At 36.0% G+C, this 21,033-nt stretch overlaps 1 protein-coding gene across 1 annotated transcript; it reads left to right on the forward strand.

Moving 5' to 3' along the window:
• Window positions 1-15,281: 15,281 nt before the first annotated feature.
• On the forward strand, window positions 15,282-20,792 carry LOC110684719. Its single transcript, XM_021861164.1, has 2 exons — window positions 15,282-15,718; window positions 20,155-20,792. The coding sequence occupies exon 2, from the start codon at window positions 20,168-20,170 to the stop codon at window positions 20,654-20,656; it is 489 nt and encodes a 162-aa protein (XP_021716856.1). The 5' UTR covers window positions 15,282-15,718; window positions 20,155-20,167; the 3' UTR covers window positions 20,657-20,792.
• Window positions 20,793-21,033: the final 241 nt, after the last annotated feature.

Genomic DNA, 21,033 nt, shown 5'->3' on the forward strand with positions numbered 1-21,033 from the left:
AAATTTTATAGTTTTTTACAAATATATGAATACAAATATTAATAGTCAAAGGTGTGCATTGGACTGGCATTGGCATGTGAATAGTCAAACTATCACAATTATTATGAAACGTATAGGGCATTATTATTTACTGAAAAAAAATCCAAATATGATACAATAGAAACATACTCTGTAAATTATTTCGAACTTGATTATATTGATCAATGTCTCACAAAAGCTTCCTTTATTTCTTAATAAGGTGCAATTCTAATGGACCCTATACCAACTGTTTTGCAGACTTCGTTGTTGGTCATAGTAACGCCTCCATCAACCTGCTTGTAGTTCGTAAACCACTCTATGTGTGAACACATATGATAAGACACCCCGGAATCTCTAACCCACACATCATAGTGATGCGCATGTTCATCAACAATCTAGACATGATCCTCTTCTAAATAGGTGTCTCCTCTAGAATATCTACAAACTCATAATTTTACTGTTGTCTCATCTTCTTGGGACATTCAGATTTTCAATGCCCCTTCTCCTTATAGTAATTATAGACATCACTAGGTTTGGACCCCTAGAATATGATTTCCTGCATTTTCTCCTTGAATTCCCTTGTCCATTACCTTCATAGGATACTAATCTAGCAAACTGATCATCTCTTTCTAGTATGGAGAGCAGATTTAACCTTCTCTAGAAAAATTGTCTCTTTACCAATAATACAATACTACACAAAATTCTCATATAACACCAGAAAGACACTAAAAGAATTAAGGCAATATTTTCATCCTCAACCTTAACATCGTTATTACGTAATTCTAACATAATAGAATTTAATTGATTTAAGTGATCTCTAAGGGATGTACCTTCAAACATTCACAGACCATACATATGTAGCTTCAATAACAACTTGTTGGTTAAAGACTTCGTCATATATAGATTCTCCAGCTTCAACCACAGACTTGATGTGGTTTCCTCCTCTACGACCTCATTGATAACATCATCTTTAAGACACAACATAATTGTTGAGTGTGCTTTCTCCTCCAAGACGGCAATCTCAGAGGTATCCGGACCCAGTGACTTCTTTGTCAATGGCGCTCATAATCCTTGTTGCCTCAACAAGGTCCGCATCTTAATTTGCCACAGACTAAAATAATTTCTCCTTGTGAATTTGTCAATTTTAACATTCAAAATAGTCATCTTTTTCACCATAATTAAACCGTATGTAGGCCCGGCCCCAAACCTAAGCTTTGATACCAATTTGTTATAATGGATGCATAATAAATATTGAATGCAACATTAACAAGAAAAACACACACAAATTTATGTGGTTCACCAATAATGTGTTGGCTATGTCCATGGGCAGGCGAGAGCAATAGTTTTATTGATCTTGGGAAAACAAATTCCAAATTTAGAATAGATTTGAGACCAATCATTAAAAAAAAAAAAACAGTTGATTATCTCTTAGATTTCTAATGTTATCTCTCTTGTATTTCACGGATGAAAATTACACAAATTAAATGACCCCCAGATTTCCAGATAACCATTCAACATATTCGGCTAGGAGTAACCATAAGTGGTGTTTATAACTCTCCAAAACAAAATCTGGATTTGGGTCAAAGACAAACAATAACCACAAGGGTGGAAAACCACACGGCTGTGTATGTACCTTGAACCACATGTAGGGATGTCAGTGGGGCGGGTCTAGTAGGAGACCCGCCCCATCCCCACCCCGATGGGGCAGGGATGGGTCTAGCTTTGGCGGGTCGCGGGGCGGGGATGGGTCTAAAATCCATACCCGCCATGGGTGATGGGGCGGGGGTGGATTTAAAGTAATACCCGCCCCATCCCCGCCCCGCCCCGCCTGACCCACCCCATACCCGCCCCGCCCCGCCCCGCCTGACCAACCCCACACCTGACCCATACCCGCATTATACCCGACCCGTCCCATATAATGCAATAACATATTTCGTTAAATATTATACAGCAAAAAAAAATGTTACTGACTTGATTAAGGAAGTCTCTAGACACTAGACTTCTAGAAGAAAAAAAAAAAAAAACCATATTCATTTTCATTCTCAACCCTAGCCGACACTATCACTCATTCACTCTCCTCTCCTCTCCTCTCCTCTCAAGCTCTATCAATCAGACAATCACCACCTCTGAATCTCGCCGCTGAGTTGTGCGCTGATCAACACTCCGATCTACATAATCCCTACCTCTTCCTATATAATCGGTACTATCTCAATCTCTCTTACTCGTTTTTTTTTATTTATTTTAATTTCCCAATTATTTTTTCCCCAATTATTGATGAAAAAGAATTTGACAAATCAACTAAGAAATTGATTAGCCATAATTCTGTCCTAGATTCTAACTAATCTATTTCTGAATGTTTAATTTGACTCTAATTCGTCTGATACTTTGAATTGTTTGGTGTTATGATTTATGAGTTACTACAAATTTTAGTTTATAGGATATACATGTTGCTAATTTGCTACTCCGAGTATAATGTAATTACTTGTACTTTTGAGTTGCATGATATTGATATTAGTTTAGAAAATGTTTTGATAATTTCATTTAATTTGAAGTTCTGGACAGAGGGCATACTTTTATTTTTATTACCCTTGTTCTGGTCTCTTTAATTGTGGGTGGTTATAAATCTTATTTAATTAATAATATTATTATTATTTTTTTTAATTAAGTCACATTGAATTTTCAGATTGTAGAGAATACAAGGATGATGAATATGCTAAATTGGTGGGAGAATTAGTGGAAGAATTTGAAACATGAGATATCGATTCCAGTACAAGTGAAGTTTGCACTACACAGAATAATTGAAGGCTTAGAGTTATTATTATGTATTTTTAATATTTGGACTTTAGACAATTTAGAGTTACATTTATTTGTTTAGAGTGTATTATATTAGTTACTGTGTTTTTTTTTTAATTATGTTAAGTATGTACTGCTAATTTTTTTTATTTTTTATTTGAGCTGTTAACTGTAGGCCTGTAGACTGTAGTACATATTTTTTTATTTTTTTTATAATGGTTTAAATATGTTATTTGTGGTGGATTTAAGGTGGGGAGTTGGCGGGTACGGGGCGGGGATTACGTGGGGTTGAGACGGGGATGGATATCCACGTGGTGATGGGGCGGGGGTGGTTTTGGAGTTGGACCCGCCGGGGCGGGGATGGGGATAATTTTCAGACCCGCCGTGGGGATGGGGACGGGGATGGGGATGGAAATGTGAGGCGGGGATGGGGATGGGAATGCAAAAACCCGCCCCGCCCCGCCCCGTTGACATCCCTAACCACATGGCCATGTGATATGTCTTATAGTAGCGGAACTACACGACTATGTATCATGAACCACAGGGTCGTGTGTATTAAACACGAACTACACGATCGTGTACTAATTCGGTCACTGATTCAAGACATATTCCTTACATGATGGTTAAGTTGTAAATATTAACATAAGTATAAAGTATAATCAAGAAGGTAAAAAGAACCATTAGATGTTGTGGTGATGTAAATATTTTTCTAATGGTACAAATAAGGGCTTGTTCTCTTACGTTGAAATTCAGTTCAGTTCAGCTCAGTTCAGTTCAGTTCAGTCCAGCTTGGTTCAGTTCCTAATTTCCTTCTCTTATAAAATATTCATTTCATTTCAGTTCAATTCAATTTAGTTCAATTCAGCTCAGCTCAGTTCAGTTCAGTTCAGTTTAGTTCAGCTGAGTTCAATCAATGAGAACATACCCTAAGTATATGTAAATTATACATCAAATGATATAATAGTACTACTAAGACAACATATAATCTAATGGTATAATATATATGAGCTATGAGCCAACATATAATCTAATGGTATAATATGTATAATATATAGTGCACAAAATAATTATAAAAAAAAAATAAAAATTTACTCTATGAGCTATGAGCCAAGATACACTTGATGTTAGTCAATGATATTTAGCTAATTTATTAAATTGGTACTCACATAAAATTATACTAGTAAATGTTAACACTCGTTTAGTACATCCATATAAAAGTTGCCCTTACCAACAACCAATTAAACTTTTCAAAAATTTCAAAAATTTGTTAGGTACTTAGGGGTATGAGGAGTTTGTTGTTCATCCTTTTGATACACAAAATTTGTGAAAAACATAGCTCACATAGCACCTAGATTTAATGCACAAAGGCCAAACCTGAAACAAACAGCAATAGCAGAGGTGGTGTGCCTGGTTTCTGTAAATATGATGATTACATTTTACAGTAAGGCCCAATTCCTTAGGGCAACTGCAGAAGCCTTCTGCACATCCAATGATGGGGAATAAACTAACTACTTGTATTGTATTGTATGTAGTATTAAAATTAACCCTTTGTTTATTCACTAAAACATGGTATTTCAAAAACCCAATAAATAAATTAATGTCATTATACTAGATCATGTGTCCTTAACTTTACTAATCATAATATTAATTTAGTAATTTAGTTTATGGAAATCGAGATATTCCCAACACATTGATAGTTAAGCAAGTGCTTGAAGTTTGCTTTTGTATTATTTTTACCAAAAGCACATGGGAGGGTTGAATGGCTCATGGCACACCTTCTCATGACCGGCAACTGGCAAGTGTGCCATGCATTTTAACCTCCCAAAGCATTTTTGGTTTTTGCTTCCTTTTATGTTTGAGATCTTCCTCACTCCATAATTCTCCATACTCCTTTGTTTGGATAATCAGAGAAAGTGGAGGATTGAAAAGGCATTTTCGGCTTTCCTTAAAAACAAATAAAAGTTTTGATAATGTTGAGAGAGAGGGACTACATACACTTAGCTTGTATGTGTGTGCATGGTTTATTCTTTTTTTTTTTGGAAATTTTTAGTGGGAGTATGAAGGACTTAAATTTAAATTGGACTCGACTTGATCTAATCTCATCAAACCTAATTTATCCAAATTGACATTATTAGGTCAAACCGTCAAAAGGATAATTGTATAATATAATGGATATGGGCCAAATTTTCTTGAATTGGTTTAATATCTTAGTAAAGTTTTTGTGCGTGTTTAAAAACCTTTCATATAATTCAAGCAACTGAGTAAGGTTAATGTTTATTTGCTCATGATTTTCTATTTCTCTAGATTTATCGACAATCTTGTATTATTGCAAGCTTGTTGAACATTAGAGAATTCTTGATTTTGGAAGGAACTAATTAAAAACAAAGGTTTGTTAAATTCTACAACAATAGAGGTACAAGAATAATTATAGCCATTTCTTTCAACCTCCATTCAAGATTTAACTATAAATATTGGCATTGGTTCTCGTAATAAGTTAGGGTTTAATGCACTCTCCTATTTAATATATACTGGATTTTTTTGGGTGCTATCGTTCGTGGGTATTTTTCCACTCTTCAAGGGTTTTTCATGTTAAATTGTATCTTCACTTAAATCTTTTGCTTACCTTATTTCTCTCTTACATAACTTTCTCAATGTTTACCTAAAGATCTCAAGGTCTACTCTTTACAAAAGTAAGCAATTAAGAGAGAATTTTCATGGAAACTTATAGGAGCTAGTCTAGCCCTGAATTTATCACCTTAAATATAGCTGTAATTGTTTTGAGATATTAAATTTAAAAGAATGATTGGTTAAATATTTAAATTTTCATTTAGAGGTTAAAGGATCAATCTTGAACCGCTCATTGATAAGAAAAATATTGCAATTATTATAAAATAATTAAAAAACACAGATATTGTTATTAATCAGTACTTCATTTCTAATCTATTAATGCTACAATTTTAATCAAACACAATCATTGAAATAAGGATAATGCAATGAGAAAAGGCAATGCCGTTGCAATAATCGAGTTTAACGATGAACATGTGTTGAAGCTTAAAGATTTTGATGATGATGAACTTAAACTAAAGCAAACTCAACTCATAAAGGTTTTCAAGTATTTGATTAGCACAGGTGAAGTAGACCATGATGGTGGAAGAGTAACTCAAGCTAAGAAAACATGAAGAGACCTTTGAAGAAAAGTCAAACAAAGTAGAAGAAGAGTTCTCTAACAAGAACTGAGTTCCTTAACAGGAACTTGGAGAAAGCAAGCTGAAGACTGGAGCAAAATGACAGCAGGAACTTGGTCATAGTCTGCGAAGTTCCAATTGAAGACTGGAGCAAAATGACAGCAGGAACTTGGTCATAGTCTGCGTGAAGCCCAAGTAATCCAAAAGTACAGAAACGCGGCACAACAATATTATTTATTTAGTTAAGATTTTATCTTCTAGATTTATCGTTAAATATGTTAAGTAGATATGCACGGAACTTAATAGAATCATGACAAGTTATTTGGCAAATTTAATTAACGGAAAAGATAAAAGATAGATTTTAAGAAAAGATTTTCAAGTTGTTTTATTTCTTAAAATCGGTTTTAACAAAAGATATTATTCTTTTTGCTATAACTTATTTTATCTTATTATCCGAAAAGATTTTCTTTAAAAAGATTTACATAAAACTATATTTTGTGATTTAGTTAAATTAACTTATAGCTCTTTTGAAAAACCCTACTTACTATACGAGTTAATCTTGTATAAATAGTAGAGATCACATTATCATCATAAGTTTTTGTGAGTTTTACGTGAAGAAATCTCTGAGCTTAATTTGTGTAAGTTTGCCAAGTTTTTAATCTTGTCATATTAGTTTCGGGTTTCGTGCATTGCTTGCCTAACATATTCTAGGTGTTTACATTCTGTATTGGTTGGGTTATTAGGTGTGTGTGTGAAAATTATATTGCATACAGGTGTGTGAGCTTTGAGTGAAAAGCTGTGAGGTAGTATTGTGATAGTACGAGTGAACTCAAGTGTGGAACTTGAGCTGGGTAGGATAGGATCCTACTGTGTAGCAAGTTCAATCTGGAACTTGTGTGTAAAAGGTCTGTTTTATAATAGGTTTGTAACTTGGTATTTGCCCTATTATAGTGAATTGATTTTGATTTGGAAATCCCTTAGAAGGGTCGAGATTTTACTTCCACTTGGACCCTGGAAGGTTTCCTCGTAAAATCCTGTGTGCATTGCAAAATTCCTTTATATTCTGTTTTATATTTTGCAAAAGTAGTCACTAGGAACTCACCTACAATTCTCCTCCCCTCTTGTAGTGTTCGTTTCAACTAACATGTTATCAACGTTGCAGTGACATGAGCTAACACAACGGCTATATATTGTATAGCTTGTTGCGACGGTTTTGAGTTATTACAACGGCTATATATTGTATAGCTTGTTGCGACAGTTTTGAGTTATTACGGCAGAGTTAGTCCGGTGATGCATTACTCCTAAAATGTAATAGGGAGTAAGGAAGATATATCTAAAATGCATTATTTAACTTGTATCGTTGTGTGTGATAAAGGAGTTATATTTATTGTTTTTTGTGATGTAAGAGTGAAATAATTGTACCAAATATTGTTGCGTTGAGCCATTCTAAGATTTAAATCAAATTAATACTTTTAACATCATTCGTAAATGGTTGTTTACACAATTTATAAATAAAAACGAATTAGGTAAACTAAATCATCCTCGATATGGGATGCTCCTTTTCCCATTATTTTAAAGTCCATATAACAGTTCGATTTGGAAAAACCCTCATGATCGGTGTCAATGTTCAAATTTTCCTCGTCAACTATTGTGCGCTCATAAGTTGAGCTCTAAAACAACCTTTATCTAATAAACCACGACTCTCCATTATGATATAACTCTAGCTCAGGGTTAAGGCATAATAAAAATTACAAAATGAAATTTTACTGTTCGTAACGCTTAAGTACATCATTAACAACCTTGATGCAGTCATCGTGCCGTTTGACAACCGGAATATTTGTCATACCGAAAAGTAAATCATGCGGCAAATACAATTGCTAATATATGTAAATCATCTAATATCCCCTACTTTAGATTGATATCTTCAAATATATTTAGGGTATACTCTCGTTGACTAAAATGAGCTGAACTGAACTAAATATTTTATAAGAGAAGGAAATTAGGAGCTAAACTGAACTGAACTGAACTAATTAGAGTTGAATTGAACTAAACTGATTAGAGCTGAACTGAAATGAACCGAAAATAATAGTATGAGAACAGGCCCTTAGTGTTTCTTTCGTGAAAAGGGTTTTCATATACAATTGTTACAAGCCTACAAAGGATCGTTATATTATCCTTCCAACAAGGCTGTATTTTCGAATGATATAAGCGAGAGATTTTACATAGTGAAAGATCTACTCGACAATTTTAATTTTTACGAATGAAAATTTATTTGATTCATTATCTTATGTATTTGTTAAAATCGAATATTTTTTATAGGTGTCGTATGACATTTTATCTATGATTTTTTTTACTATATATATATAAAAAAAATCATCCCCTCTTACTTAAAAAAAAATATATAAATAATCACCTCTTAAAGCACCAAAAATTGATTCAATTTTTTTTTTTTTTAAATATTTGATATAACCACCCTTTAAAGTCAAATGTGTTAATTATTTAGGAAGAAATAGACCTGACTATTCTGACCCTGACCCGATGACCCGACCCATCACCCGAAATCGACTCGTAAACAGTGACCCGAAATTGACCCAAAACCTGAATCAACCCATACCCGACCCGAAGTGGAATGATCTAACCTTAACCCGAAACCCAAAATGACCACACCCAAAACGACCCAGCTCGAGATGACTTGACCCGAAGTGACCCGAGACCCAAAGTTGACACGACCCGAAGTTGATTCGATACCCAAAGTGACCCGACCTTTAACTTGAATTAATTGACCCAAATAGACTCGAAACTCAAAGTGACCTGATCCAAAATTATCTTATACCTTAAGACCAGAATTTATTTAAGCTAAAGACTTGACCTGAGCAAAACGAAATAGAAAAAAACCGTAATCAAACTGACTTAAATTTTTTTATTAATTTGTAATGTGTAACACTGTAAGTAATTTACATATTTTGAGCATTACTTTTCTCGATTTCTTCGGCATTATATCTCTATAAGTTATTAAAAATTCGTAAAAAGATTGAAATTTAACGACTATTCTACTGAGTTTGTCCATAAGCTTAAAAAAATAACTAAAGTTCGAAATAAAAGTCACAATTCTCACAAGTCTAGAAAAAAAATAGTATAATAATAATAATAATAATAATAATAATAATAATAATAATAATAATAATAATAATAATAATAATAATAATAATAATAATAATAATAATAATAATAATAATAATGTATACATAACATAATGTTCAATTCCAAATGAAATTACAAAATAATCTAAATTCAAACAATTATTGGATTCCATGAATTAAAAAAGTATCATTAATAAATTAATAAATATAGTGAGTTTCTCGTCAAAACATATATAAATATATATATAGAGTTGAATTTAACCCAATGCATACTCGAAAATTGGACCAAAAGATTGACCCAACCCAAAAAATGACCCGACCCAAACTTGACCCGATCCAAACCCAACCCGACCGGATTATCAGTTGATTTGAAATCAACCCGAAACTCAAAATGACCCAACCCGAACTTTACTCGATAACTTTTGACCCGAACTTGACCCGACTCGAAATGACCCGACCTATAGGGAGAAATAGAGCAGTATTTGACACTATTTGTATTAATTCTCAAGTAATAATAGAAATTTGGGCTCTTAAAATAATGGGCCAATCCATTATAAAAGTAGCACTTTGTAGCCCCCTTTACATGACCTACAAGGACTACAATTCCATGAGCTAGCAATAAGATGGTCCCTCAAAATGACTCGTGCAGTCGTGCTGAAGCAGAATATTAGGTAGAAGACCCATCAACGTTACGCTCAATAAACTCACTCGAATTCCAAGAAATCTCTAAAAATGTTCGTATAATTGGCCTGTATTAGAAATGTTTTCATTTTTGTTTTAATGAAAGAAATATTTTCATTTTTTAAAATAAAGATATCATTTATTCTTAACTTCTTTATGCTCAATGTCAGATAATATAAACTCCTTTATTAGAGTGATTTCCATTGATCAATATTTATAGGGTTACAATGAGAAACCTAATCATATTAGGTAACTATATGATATGTACAGATATCAAAGATAATCTTATACAAAATATATCCTAAACCTAGGATGAGATTATTCTATGGATATTCTCTATCATACCCCCGCAGTTAGAGCGGGAGAAAATCGGATGCTCAGATTGGATCTGAATCACGCATCGAACGGTAAGGATAGTATAGTAACCCATGATCAAAAGAGAAAGTAGTAGAAATGTGCTGATGATGACGAGAGAAGCAACAGCCACGACCTACATAGAGTAGAGATAAGCACTGCTAGGCCGGAGGAGAAGGAGAAGAGCCGCATACAGACTTGGGCTAAGTTGCAGATCCAGAGAAGAAGAAGCTAAGGGATCAAACCATCATCGGGAAGAAGACACTACACTACTACGTGAAATCACAGTTGAAGAAAAACAAATAAAATTGCGCAAGAAAAGATTAAATCCCACCGCTTGAAATTAATCAATTCTCAAAAGAGAAACCAGGTAGCAAGAATTAATACTCCACAAGGATTCCAAGTGCTGCAACATTAAAAGGAGCTAACTTGATAGCAAAAGAGATCTGCAAAAGTTGACCTTATTGTGATATACCACCACCAAAACAAAATCTATGTGATTATGTGTAAAAAAAAAAAACCAATGAGGCAATGTAAGAATCATTGTTGGTCATGGGGAGGTGGAAATAGAGTGCGGCACATGGAGTAGGTTGACAGATGTGGTTACTGCCAGTAGGGGGAGGCGGTAGTGTATGCGATTGCCAACAACGATGGAGGAGACTTTCGCGATTGCTACTGTTGGTAGGAGGCGCAAGGTTACATAAAGATTCTTAAAAAAAAACTTTGAGAAAAGAAAAAAAATCTATATGTGTGTTTGCGGAAGCCTAAAAAACTTTGTATATTCCGCCGGTGGGTTTAATTTTCTAACCCACCGGCAGGGTGAGAATTTTTGTATATGATCCCAAGATCTAACCTAAGCTCTGATATCATGTCAGATAATATAAACTCCTTTATTAGAGTGATTTCCATTGATCAATATTTATAGGGTTACAATGAGAAACCTAATCATATTAGGTAACTATAAGATATGTACAGATATCAAAGATAATCTTATACAAAATATATCCTAAACCTAGGATGAGAATATTCTATGGATAAGAAATAAGGATCGTGCAGGCTAGTGTAGTCATGTCATGTGAAGTTAATCTCTAGTTCTAGTAAGAAAATTCAATTGTAGGAAGGGGACAGTCTTAATTAAAGGATGTCTTAGGGTTAGTGGGAAGATTGGTAACAAAATGCGGTATTTTGGGACGCTCTCGGTCGAGAAATTCTCATGTCAATGTGATGCTAGAACGAAAATTATGAGATCCAAAATTATGAATAATTTGAATAAGACAATTGAATACAAGTTTGATGATTGAGATGAGTGTGAATTTAAGGGTGTAGGTGTCCAAGTTTTACATTGATTGTTTTATAATTTCTCCATTTTTTTTTACTTGTAAGCTAGCTTGCAAGGACTTGTACTTGTCGAGGCAGCAACTAAAAATGAAACTTTTGTATATCTATCCTCTCATCTCCTCTAATCCTTTCTTCCTCTCTTCTAGGGTTTTCTAATTTTTTGCGTTTAGACCAGAAATGGTCTTTCTGACACTTCTCCCTTATTTTCTTTTGTTTTACATTTCAGGCATCAATAAATCTACACGTGTAGTGTAGATGTTCATCCATCTCCCTGTGGTGGAGTGTCTCTAAAGATGGACATCGTGCCATGCCGGGTCGTGCCTGGGCGTGCCGGCGTGGAGGGCGTGCCGATCCGGATTCCTGGCAGGCAGTGCCATGTCGTGCCAAGATTTGGTACACCCCGGCCCACGTGGCTGGCGGGCCGTGCCATGTTGGGCTGCGGGCCAACCCGTTTTTTTAAATATAAATGCATATTAAAAAATCGATATATAAATAAAAAAAATTGATGAATATGTTAATGTTAATATATTTATTTTGAACAACCTTAATTTAATTTTTTTAGGGAAAACAACCTTAATTAAATAAGTTTATATATATAATTTATGTTTAAGTTTATATAAATAATTTATGTTTAAGTTTATATACATAATTTTATTACTTTAGCAAAAAATTATAATGCATATAATTATAAAAAAATTATGAGTGCGATAAGCCGATAACACAAAAAATTATGGATAACTTATTTTATTACATGCCAGTAGTCGATAAGATAAATCGATAATACAAAAACTTAATGATAATTAAAAATCGTACAATAATTGGTGAATAACTTCATTTTATTATACGGATACAAAAATTGTACAATAGTATGTAATGTAAATATGTAATTATTAATCTTTGTCTTCGTCTTTGTCTTCTTCTTGTTCAAGTTCATCGGCCAATTGAATTGATTGAGAACTAGTAGAACCCTACGTTCCTTCAATTCATCGTCGTCGTTTTGTGCATAAATACGATCTTGGGAACGAGTTTCGACATCCAACCAATCCTTGAAGCAAACACACATTTCAAGTGTTTCGGGTTTTAGTCTTGTTCTTCTATCGTCTAAAACTCGTCCCAACGCACTAATAGCTCTTTCGGAGGAAACGGAGGAGACTTGGATAGCAAAAATATCACGAGCCATTGCCGCCACAATTGGATGTTTTGTGCTTTGTGATTTCCACCAATCAAGGATATCGAGGCCGAACTTCTCTTCATCGTGCATGCCTTTCATGAAGTCATAACTTAAGTACATTTGCACTCCGAAACATCGCTTTGAGTTCTCCTAGATGATGATTCCGTAACTGAAAATTACACTTAGACATCATATTAGCAGTTTGTGCAAATAAACCTTTGACCCTTTTACTTACGTTTTTGGACGTTTGAGAAGGGGTAAATCGAGATACGGCTCCATATTTAGACTCATAAACTCTATATAAAGAGAAAAAATCATTGGTCACCTTAGTTTTAAAAGTTTCAACATCATCTTCTAAATCCATGTTAGTATAATAAATATCAATTAATAAAAAAGTGTCATCATACTTTTGTCTAGGATTTAAAATAGAAGCAAAAATATAAATCATACGAATAGTAGTGTAATATTTACGCCATTTTTCTTCCGTAGATGGAAGATATCCATCATAATCGTGTTGTGATCGGTGTTCGGCAAAAAGTTGTGCAAGTAAACATGCATTGCCAAGATCGAAAAGAATGGGAACAAGGATTATATACGGAAGAAAAACAATGTGTCATACTATCAATAATTGTAAAAACTGAATATATTTTTCACAATTACCCCAATCATCTTCTAGTAAACCAAATTGTGGAAATTTTTAATTATAAAAATGTGTTAAATGAACAACCTTGTACTCGATTACCCTACTCAACATTTCATAGGTGGAGTTCCACCTAGTTGGACAATCCGGTGCTATTTTTATAGCCTTTACCCTGTGTTTCCTGCAAAAACCTTTCCATTCCTGATATCTCAAGTTAAAACTATTGATAGACATAATAACACTTCTGATTTTGTGATTAAATGGATCAATTGCTTGTGTTCCATCCTTCACACACAAGTTAAGAACAGGACAAATACATCTAATATGAAGTGCACCTTCATCTAATATTACATCGGTTAATTAGGGTTTAACCAAATTTCTACTAAATGTCATAGAAGTTGCATTATCAAAATTCATAGACATGATTTTATCCCTAAGACTATATGCATCAATAGCTTGCATTAAATGTTGAGAAATGATAAGACCGGTATGAGGGTATTCAAGCATTATAAAATGAATGATGCGTTTTTGTAACAACCAATCATTATCCAACCAATGACAAGTAACACAGAAATAGTGAAGTCCGTAACCACTATCTCATGCATCGGCAGTTAAAGAAATTCTACTAGATTAATTCATTTTCTAATTTCAATTTGTACTCTTGAAAATTCTTCATGGCAGCAGAACGAACGGTTTTTTGGGAGATTTTTTTGTGTTGGGGTTGAAGTTCTCGGTTAATGTAATTGCTAAAGGCAACATTTTCGGCGAAAAGAAAAGGTTGTTTGGAATGGACTATCATTCTCCCAAGTTCATCTCTATTTCTCTCATAGTTATAAGTGAAGCCTTGTGGATGGAAATGAGAAATTTTGGGTTGGGTTGGTTGGGTCACTAGATGGTCCACCACATTTTTTGCATGTCTACTAAGGTGTCCCGTCCCTCCCTTGGTTTTGGCCGAGAAAGTTTTCCTACAAGTCCGACACCTGGCTTTAAGTCCATCTTTACTTAATTAATAATGTACCCAAAAATTACTACTACCTCCGTTACAGATTATGTGCAACGATTTGACATAAAGCAGAGAGGAAAAATGTCTAATCGTTGCACATAACCTGTAACGGACGTAGTATTTTGGTTGGTTTGGGAAAATTCCTCTTCAGTACACCACTCATCTCATAGGTTTGGAATTTGGGTGTTTGACATTTGGGTGGATTGTTCACTCGACCCTGAGGCTTGTGTTTGGCTACCTTGGCTAGTAGGTATAGAAAATTCATGTTGTGATCCGTATAAATGAGGTGAGAATTGGTTTTGTTGAAATCCCAAACTAGACATAGTCCAAAGAGCTATATCATCCATTTGTTCAAACCCTCCCGTAGTTTGGGGATGAAAGAAAAGGGTGTAAGAGTGTTTGGAAAGGGCATGTTAGGGGAGGTAAAGGGCATGTTAGGGGAGGGAAAGGGTATGTTGGGGGGGGGGGGGCATTGAAGAGTTTGGATTTGATGATTCCCTACGTTTTGACTTAGCTTTCCTAGAGGAGGAGGAAGCGTTCGGGTTTGATGCCACGATTAATATTTATAATAATAATAATAAGTCAATAACAATAATAAAAAGAACAACAATAATAATACAAATAATAATAACAAATTAACAACAATAATAATAACAATAAGAATAGAAACTAGTTTTTATATAAATTAAGTTTTTTTTTAAATAATAATAATAATAATAATAATAATAATAGTAGATTATTTGGGTCAATGAGATCCCAGGTAGGAAACACTAGTAGAATAAATGTGATGGGAAGCGGTTATAGGCAAGCGGTTTACAAAATCCGCTTCCCATTAGATTAATAAAAAAAAAAGAGGGAAGTGAAATGGCAAGCGGTTTTGGCGCGAACCACTTGCCTTTTAACTAATGGCCAGCGATTTGGCCTTGAACCGCTTACCATTAGTTAAATTGGCAAGCGGTTCAAGGCCGAACCGCTTACCATTTTAAAAAAAAAAGCGAGATATACCCTTTTCTCCTCCCTGCGAAATTTCACCACTTCAATTATTCACTTCTTCGTTCTCACTTCACTCCTCCTCTCTGTTTCCCGCCTTCACTCCTCCTCTCTGTCTCCCTCGTCCTCACCTCTCTTCTCACTTCTTCAGATTCTGGCCACCACCACCACCACTCCATTGATATTCATTTTTTTTTATTTGGCTATTGAATTTGCGTTTGGGGGTCGTGGGTCGAGGCTGCTGCTGGTGGTGGGTCGAGGCTGCTGCTGGTTGGTCGAGTTTGCTGGTGGTTGCTCGAGGCTGCCGGTGTTTGGTGGTGGTGCATGTTCGAGGGTGTTGTTCAACCGAGCCCAAGCACGCATTCTTCAATCTTCAATCTTTGTCTTTCTCACTCTCAAATTAGGGTGAGTTCTTGCTAAATTTTAGTTTCATATGTATTAATTAGTATTAATTGTTTGGTATTCCAAAATTTCAAGTTAGGGTTTGCAAGTAGTTAATCCAAGTTTCATATGTATATATATATTGTTTGAATTTGAGTAGCTTTGAATGAAATTTATGAATAGAATATATATTAGTTAACATTTTAGTTTGTTAAACGTGGTTAGTAAATTGCAATGTATGAATATAATGGATTGCTATATATATATATATGTATATATATAAGTAAACTTAGTTTGATTTTGTATGTATGTTAATTTAATTATTAGCCCTATTTAAATGAATGAACTTGTTTATTGTTGAATGTCAAATAAATGCAAATAATAATTGAATGCTTGCATCATCATTTGCCTAGATACCCGTTCGAGTCTTTCTCAATAGGAGAAAGTCTTGAATAGTCCCCAGTTGGGACTGTTCTTGGACGTTTAATCTCACTTAGGTAGTGAATGTATGTCTCTTTTTCAATTTTAAGGAATATCCGGGATTCTCATTTTCTCACCATGTTCTCTGGGTACATATGTAGGTAAGTTATTACGTACATCGTGTATTTGGAGAACTGGGGGGAAATGCTGCCGGATTTTCCTTAAAATTGAAAAGTTGACATACATTCACTAGTGAGATTAGACGTTCAAGGATGGGTTAGGTTGGAGTGATAAGGACCTTTTGGGAGCATTCATTTTTACCATATATGGATGATATATATGCTATGTACTTTGATTACATAATATATGTTACATTTATCATTGTTTGAAATGTGTTGGTATGTTTAAAGGCAATTTAAAGCGTCAATGGATCGCGGTTGGATGTATGGTAGACGTGATACATTGGAATTTTTTAATGGGGTTCAAGAGTTTTGCAAGAGTGCTTCACAGTATCAGCTTAGAACGGGTGTCAATTACCTTTATTTTCCTTGTGTCAATTGTAATAATGTCATAAGGGTCAGTAGTGTGGATACCATCATGGCTCATGTACAATGTCATGGGTTTAGGCCTCAATATCATGTTTGGGTTTGGCATGGTGAGAAGGGATCATATAGGGAGAATGTTGTTGGCAATGAGACGCATGTTGAAAGTGTCGAGATTCATGTTGAAGAAGAAAATGGGAGTGATGATGGTGGTGAAGGGGATGACACCGAGGATGGTGGTGGTGATGATCACTTGGATGAGATGATGCGTGATGTTGAAGGTGAATTTGGTGACCGACCTGATGTATTTGAGTCATTATCAGAGGCTGCCAAAAAGCCTTTGTATCCCGGGTCCAAAAAATACACAAAACTCTCAGTCGTGCTTACACTATTTTACATTAATTCTAAGCATAACTGGAGTGACACTAGTTTCACTTCTTTGTTGACTGCGTTATGTGATATGTTGCCAGATGGGAATGAAATTCCTAATTCCTATTATTATGCAAGGAAACTAATGTGTCCATTTGGTTTGGAGTATAAAAAGATACATGAATGTCCTAATGACTGTGTTCTGTATCGAAATGAATATGAAGAGTTGGAGGAGTGTCCACGTTGCGGTAAGTCGCGTTACAAGCGATCAAGCTGCAATGCTGGTAGTAAAGGACCTCCTGCCAAGGTGTTGGGTATCTTCCTATTATTCCAAGGTTAAAGCGTCTATTTTCAATACCAAAAGACGCCAAGAACCTGAGATGGCATGCTGAGGGAAGAAAGAAAAATGGTTTGTTGAAGCATCCTGCTGACTCTCCACAATGGAAGAACATTGATATGAAGTTTAGGGCATTTGGTGGTGAAGTCAGAAATTTAAGTCTTGGGTTGTGCACGGACGGTATGAATCCATTTGGTACTCTTAGTACTAAACACAGCACATGGCCGGTACTTTTAGTGATTTACAACTTGCCTCCGTGGTTGTGTATGAAACGGAAATATATAATGCTTTCACTTTTGATAACGAGGCCAAGGCAACCTGGAAACGACATTGATGTTTACCTTGAGCCCCTTATTGATGATTTGCGAAAGATGTGGGACGAAGGTGTTACCGTTTATGATGCCCATAAGAACGAGATGTTTCTTTTGCGTGCTGCCCTTATGTAGACCATCAATGATTTTCCTGCATATGGAAATATGTCCGGGTACAAGAACAAAGGGCATAAAGCATGTCTCATTTGTATTGATGACACACCGAACGTGTACCTTGACCACTATGGCAAAGATGTGTACGTGAGGACCCGAAGATTTCTTAGGCGCGATCAGCCGTATCGTAAGCAGAAAAAGGCCTTCGATGGGAAAGTTGAGGAGGGGGTTGCGCCTAGGCCATTGAGTGGAAAGGAGGTTTATGAGAGAGTGAAGGGTATTCCATGTGTTTTTGGTAAAACAACGAAACCAATTGACCCATACGCTCTCTTTAAAAAGGAATTAATCTTTTGGAAGCTTGAGTACTGGAAATAACATGATGTTAGACATTGTCTCGATGTGATGCATATAGAGAAGAATGTTTGTGATGCAATTATGGGGACAATTATGAACATTCCTGGAAAAACGAAGGATGGCAAGAGTGCGCGGTTAGATTTGCAAGAGTGGGGTGTTCATCCGGAGTTGTGGGTTCAAGCTAAGGTAGGGATGGCGAAGGTTAAGGAAAAGGGAAACGAAGATGGTGGTCAAAACCGTAAGGGGAAGCGCAAGGAAAAGGCCACGGGTATCGCAGAGAAGAAAGGTGATGGAAAAGGAAAGAACCAAAAGGTGTATTTACCTCCAGCTTGCTACACATTATCAAAGGAAGAAAAACGGAGGTTTTGTGCTTGTTTATATGACATTAAGCTTCCATCTGGGTTCTCGTCAAACATGAAAAGGTTTGTTTCCTTAAATGGAGAATTGAAGTTGACAAGTATGAAATCCCATGATTATCACATGATGATGCGAGTTTTCCTACCGATTGCACTTCGTGGTATTTTACCAAAGCACGTGAGTGAAGTTATAACAAGCCTCTGTGGGTTTTTCAATACTATCTGCAGCAAAGTTCTTGATCCCTTTACACTTGATGCTCTCCAGGCGACTGTTGTGGTAACTTTGTGCAAATTTGAGATGTTTTTCCCACCTTCACTTTTTGACATAATGGTGCATTTGATTCTGCATTTGGTTCGTGAGATTAAGTTGTGCGGTCCAGTATTTATGAGGTGGTGCTACCCTTTTGAACGACACATGGGTACACTGCAAGATAAAGTAAGAAATCCAGCCCATCCGGAAGGCAGTATGATACAAGGAATTGTGTCCGAGGAGATTGGGAATTTTGTGGCAGAGTATGTTGTCGTTGCCGAACCTGGGCTTCCCACTTCCCGACATGAAGGGAGACTTGATGGTCATGGCACAATCGGGTCAAAAAGGATCTGGGCTGCTCGAGATCAAATCATGCAAGCTCACCTATTTGTGCTTCATCATATTGCGGAGGTTCACCCATATTTAGAAGAGCACATGGATAGTTTGCGTGTTGAATATCCATCAAAAGGGGAAAGAGCACTAATGCAATTGCATAATAAGATGTTTGTGAAGTGGTTCCATGATCGTGTGATGCGTCAATTGGATGAGACTGTGTCTGATACAATAAAGTGGCTAGTTTATGGTCCAAAGGAAGATGTTCATTCATTTGAGGGATATGATATAAATGGGTACACATTTTGGACTGAAAGTCGGGATCAGAAATCCTCATCGACTCAAAATAGTGGTGTCACTCTTGTGGCTTCATCAAGAGAGTTTGCAAGTGCGAAGGATACATCACCAGTTGACGCACTATTATCATACTATGGACGAATTCAGGAAATATGGGAACTAGATTAACGTGAATTCAAGGTTGGTCTATTCAAGTGTAAATAGGTCGATAATAATAAGCGCAACGTGAGAAATGATGACTTCACTCTTGTAGATCTTGGCCACTTGCGGGATAGTCTTGAGCCATTCATCCTTGCATCTCAAACTAAGCAAGTAACTGACCCGTCCGATCCAAGATGGTCCATTTTCCTGGCTGGCAAAAGGAGAATATTAGGGGTTGGAGAGGTTGAGGACGAAGAAGAATATGATGCATTTGATGATTCTCCCCCTTTCACTGCTCCTACACTTGATGTAGCAACTGATGTAGATGATGATAGACCTTATATTCGATCTGACCACAATGAGGGAATACACGAATGAGGTACTTTTATTAATGCATGTTTTATTTACTAAATATCTTATGCTCCAACAACTTTGTTTATTTCGGGAAGTGTTTTATTTTTTTGTATTTTCAACGTATAAGCATGTAATATGAACTAAATATATGAATTGTTTAGAGGATTATATGTGAATTTGTTATGAAACCAAAGAAGTTGGGTAAGTGTTTGTCTTTCTTCGTGCGTCAGATTTGATTGCCATTACTGATGACTAACAACATGCTTTACTTGTTTACTGTAGGTGTGCACATATCATGGATCCTGTTGAGAACCTTCATTCTGATGAGGATATGGATGATGATGATGGTGACGAGTTGTATGATGTTAATAAGGAGACGGATATGGGGGAACCGGAAGACCAAGCTTATGACGAGTTCCAACATAAGCTTGATGAATTTGAGCGTATAGCTGAAACTACCCCACCTATTGATGATAATGTGGTTACCGAAGTTGTAGGTGATTCACATTGTGAAACTCAAATGCAAAGGCAAGTGAAAAACACCGGTGGTGGAGGAGGGGTAAAGCCACCGGTGAACAGAAGGAGTAGGGGTGCTAATAAAGCTTTCAAGAAACCCGGCGTTCCTATGGTGCTTGAGTTTGACGAGTTAGGTCAACCTACTGGCCAATGGCGCGACAAATTTTCTAGTCAAGTTGGCATTCTAACTCGTAAAATACCAATCACACTTGAGTTTGTCGATATACCTCACGGTTGCTTCAAACATTTTGGGACGATACTATGGTAAGTATTTATTTCAATCACACTTGCCAAAAAAAAAAAATTGCAAAAACCTCCCCCGGGCCTAACCCGAGGGCTGCAGCCGGCAGCTGCCTAGGCTGCTGCCTGGTTGCTGCAGCTGCCCGGGGTTGCTGCCTGGGTGCTGCAACTGCCCGGGGCTGCTGCCTGGGCTGCTGCAGCTGCCTCGACTACTGCCTTACCTGATTCCCGGGTTTTTTCCCCCTTTTTTTTTCTTTTTTTTTTCTCTTGCCTAACGTGGATGTTTGCGCCAATTACAGAGTATGTTCCATATTCCTGATGAGCCGGCCAAGAGAAAAGTCTTTGAAGCTTTTGTACAAGAGAGATTCAAAAACTTCAAGGGTTACTTGAGGACAAGATGGATCC

Source organism: Chenopodium quinoa, unplaced genomic scaffold, assembly GCF_001683475.1.
Source record: "Chenopodium quinoa cultivar QQ74 unplaced genomic scaffold, ASM168347v1, whole genome shotgun sequence".
Lineage (NCBI taxonomy): Eukaryota > Viridiplantae > Streptophyta > Magnoliopsida > Caryophyllales > Amaranthaceae > Chenopodium > Chenopodium quinoa.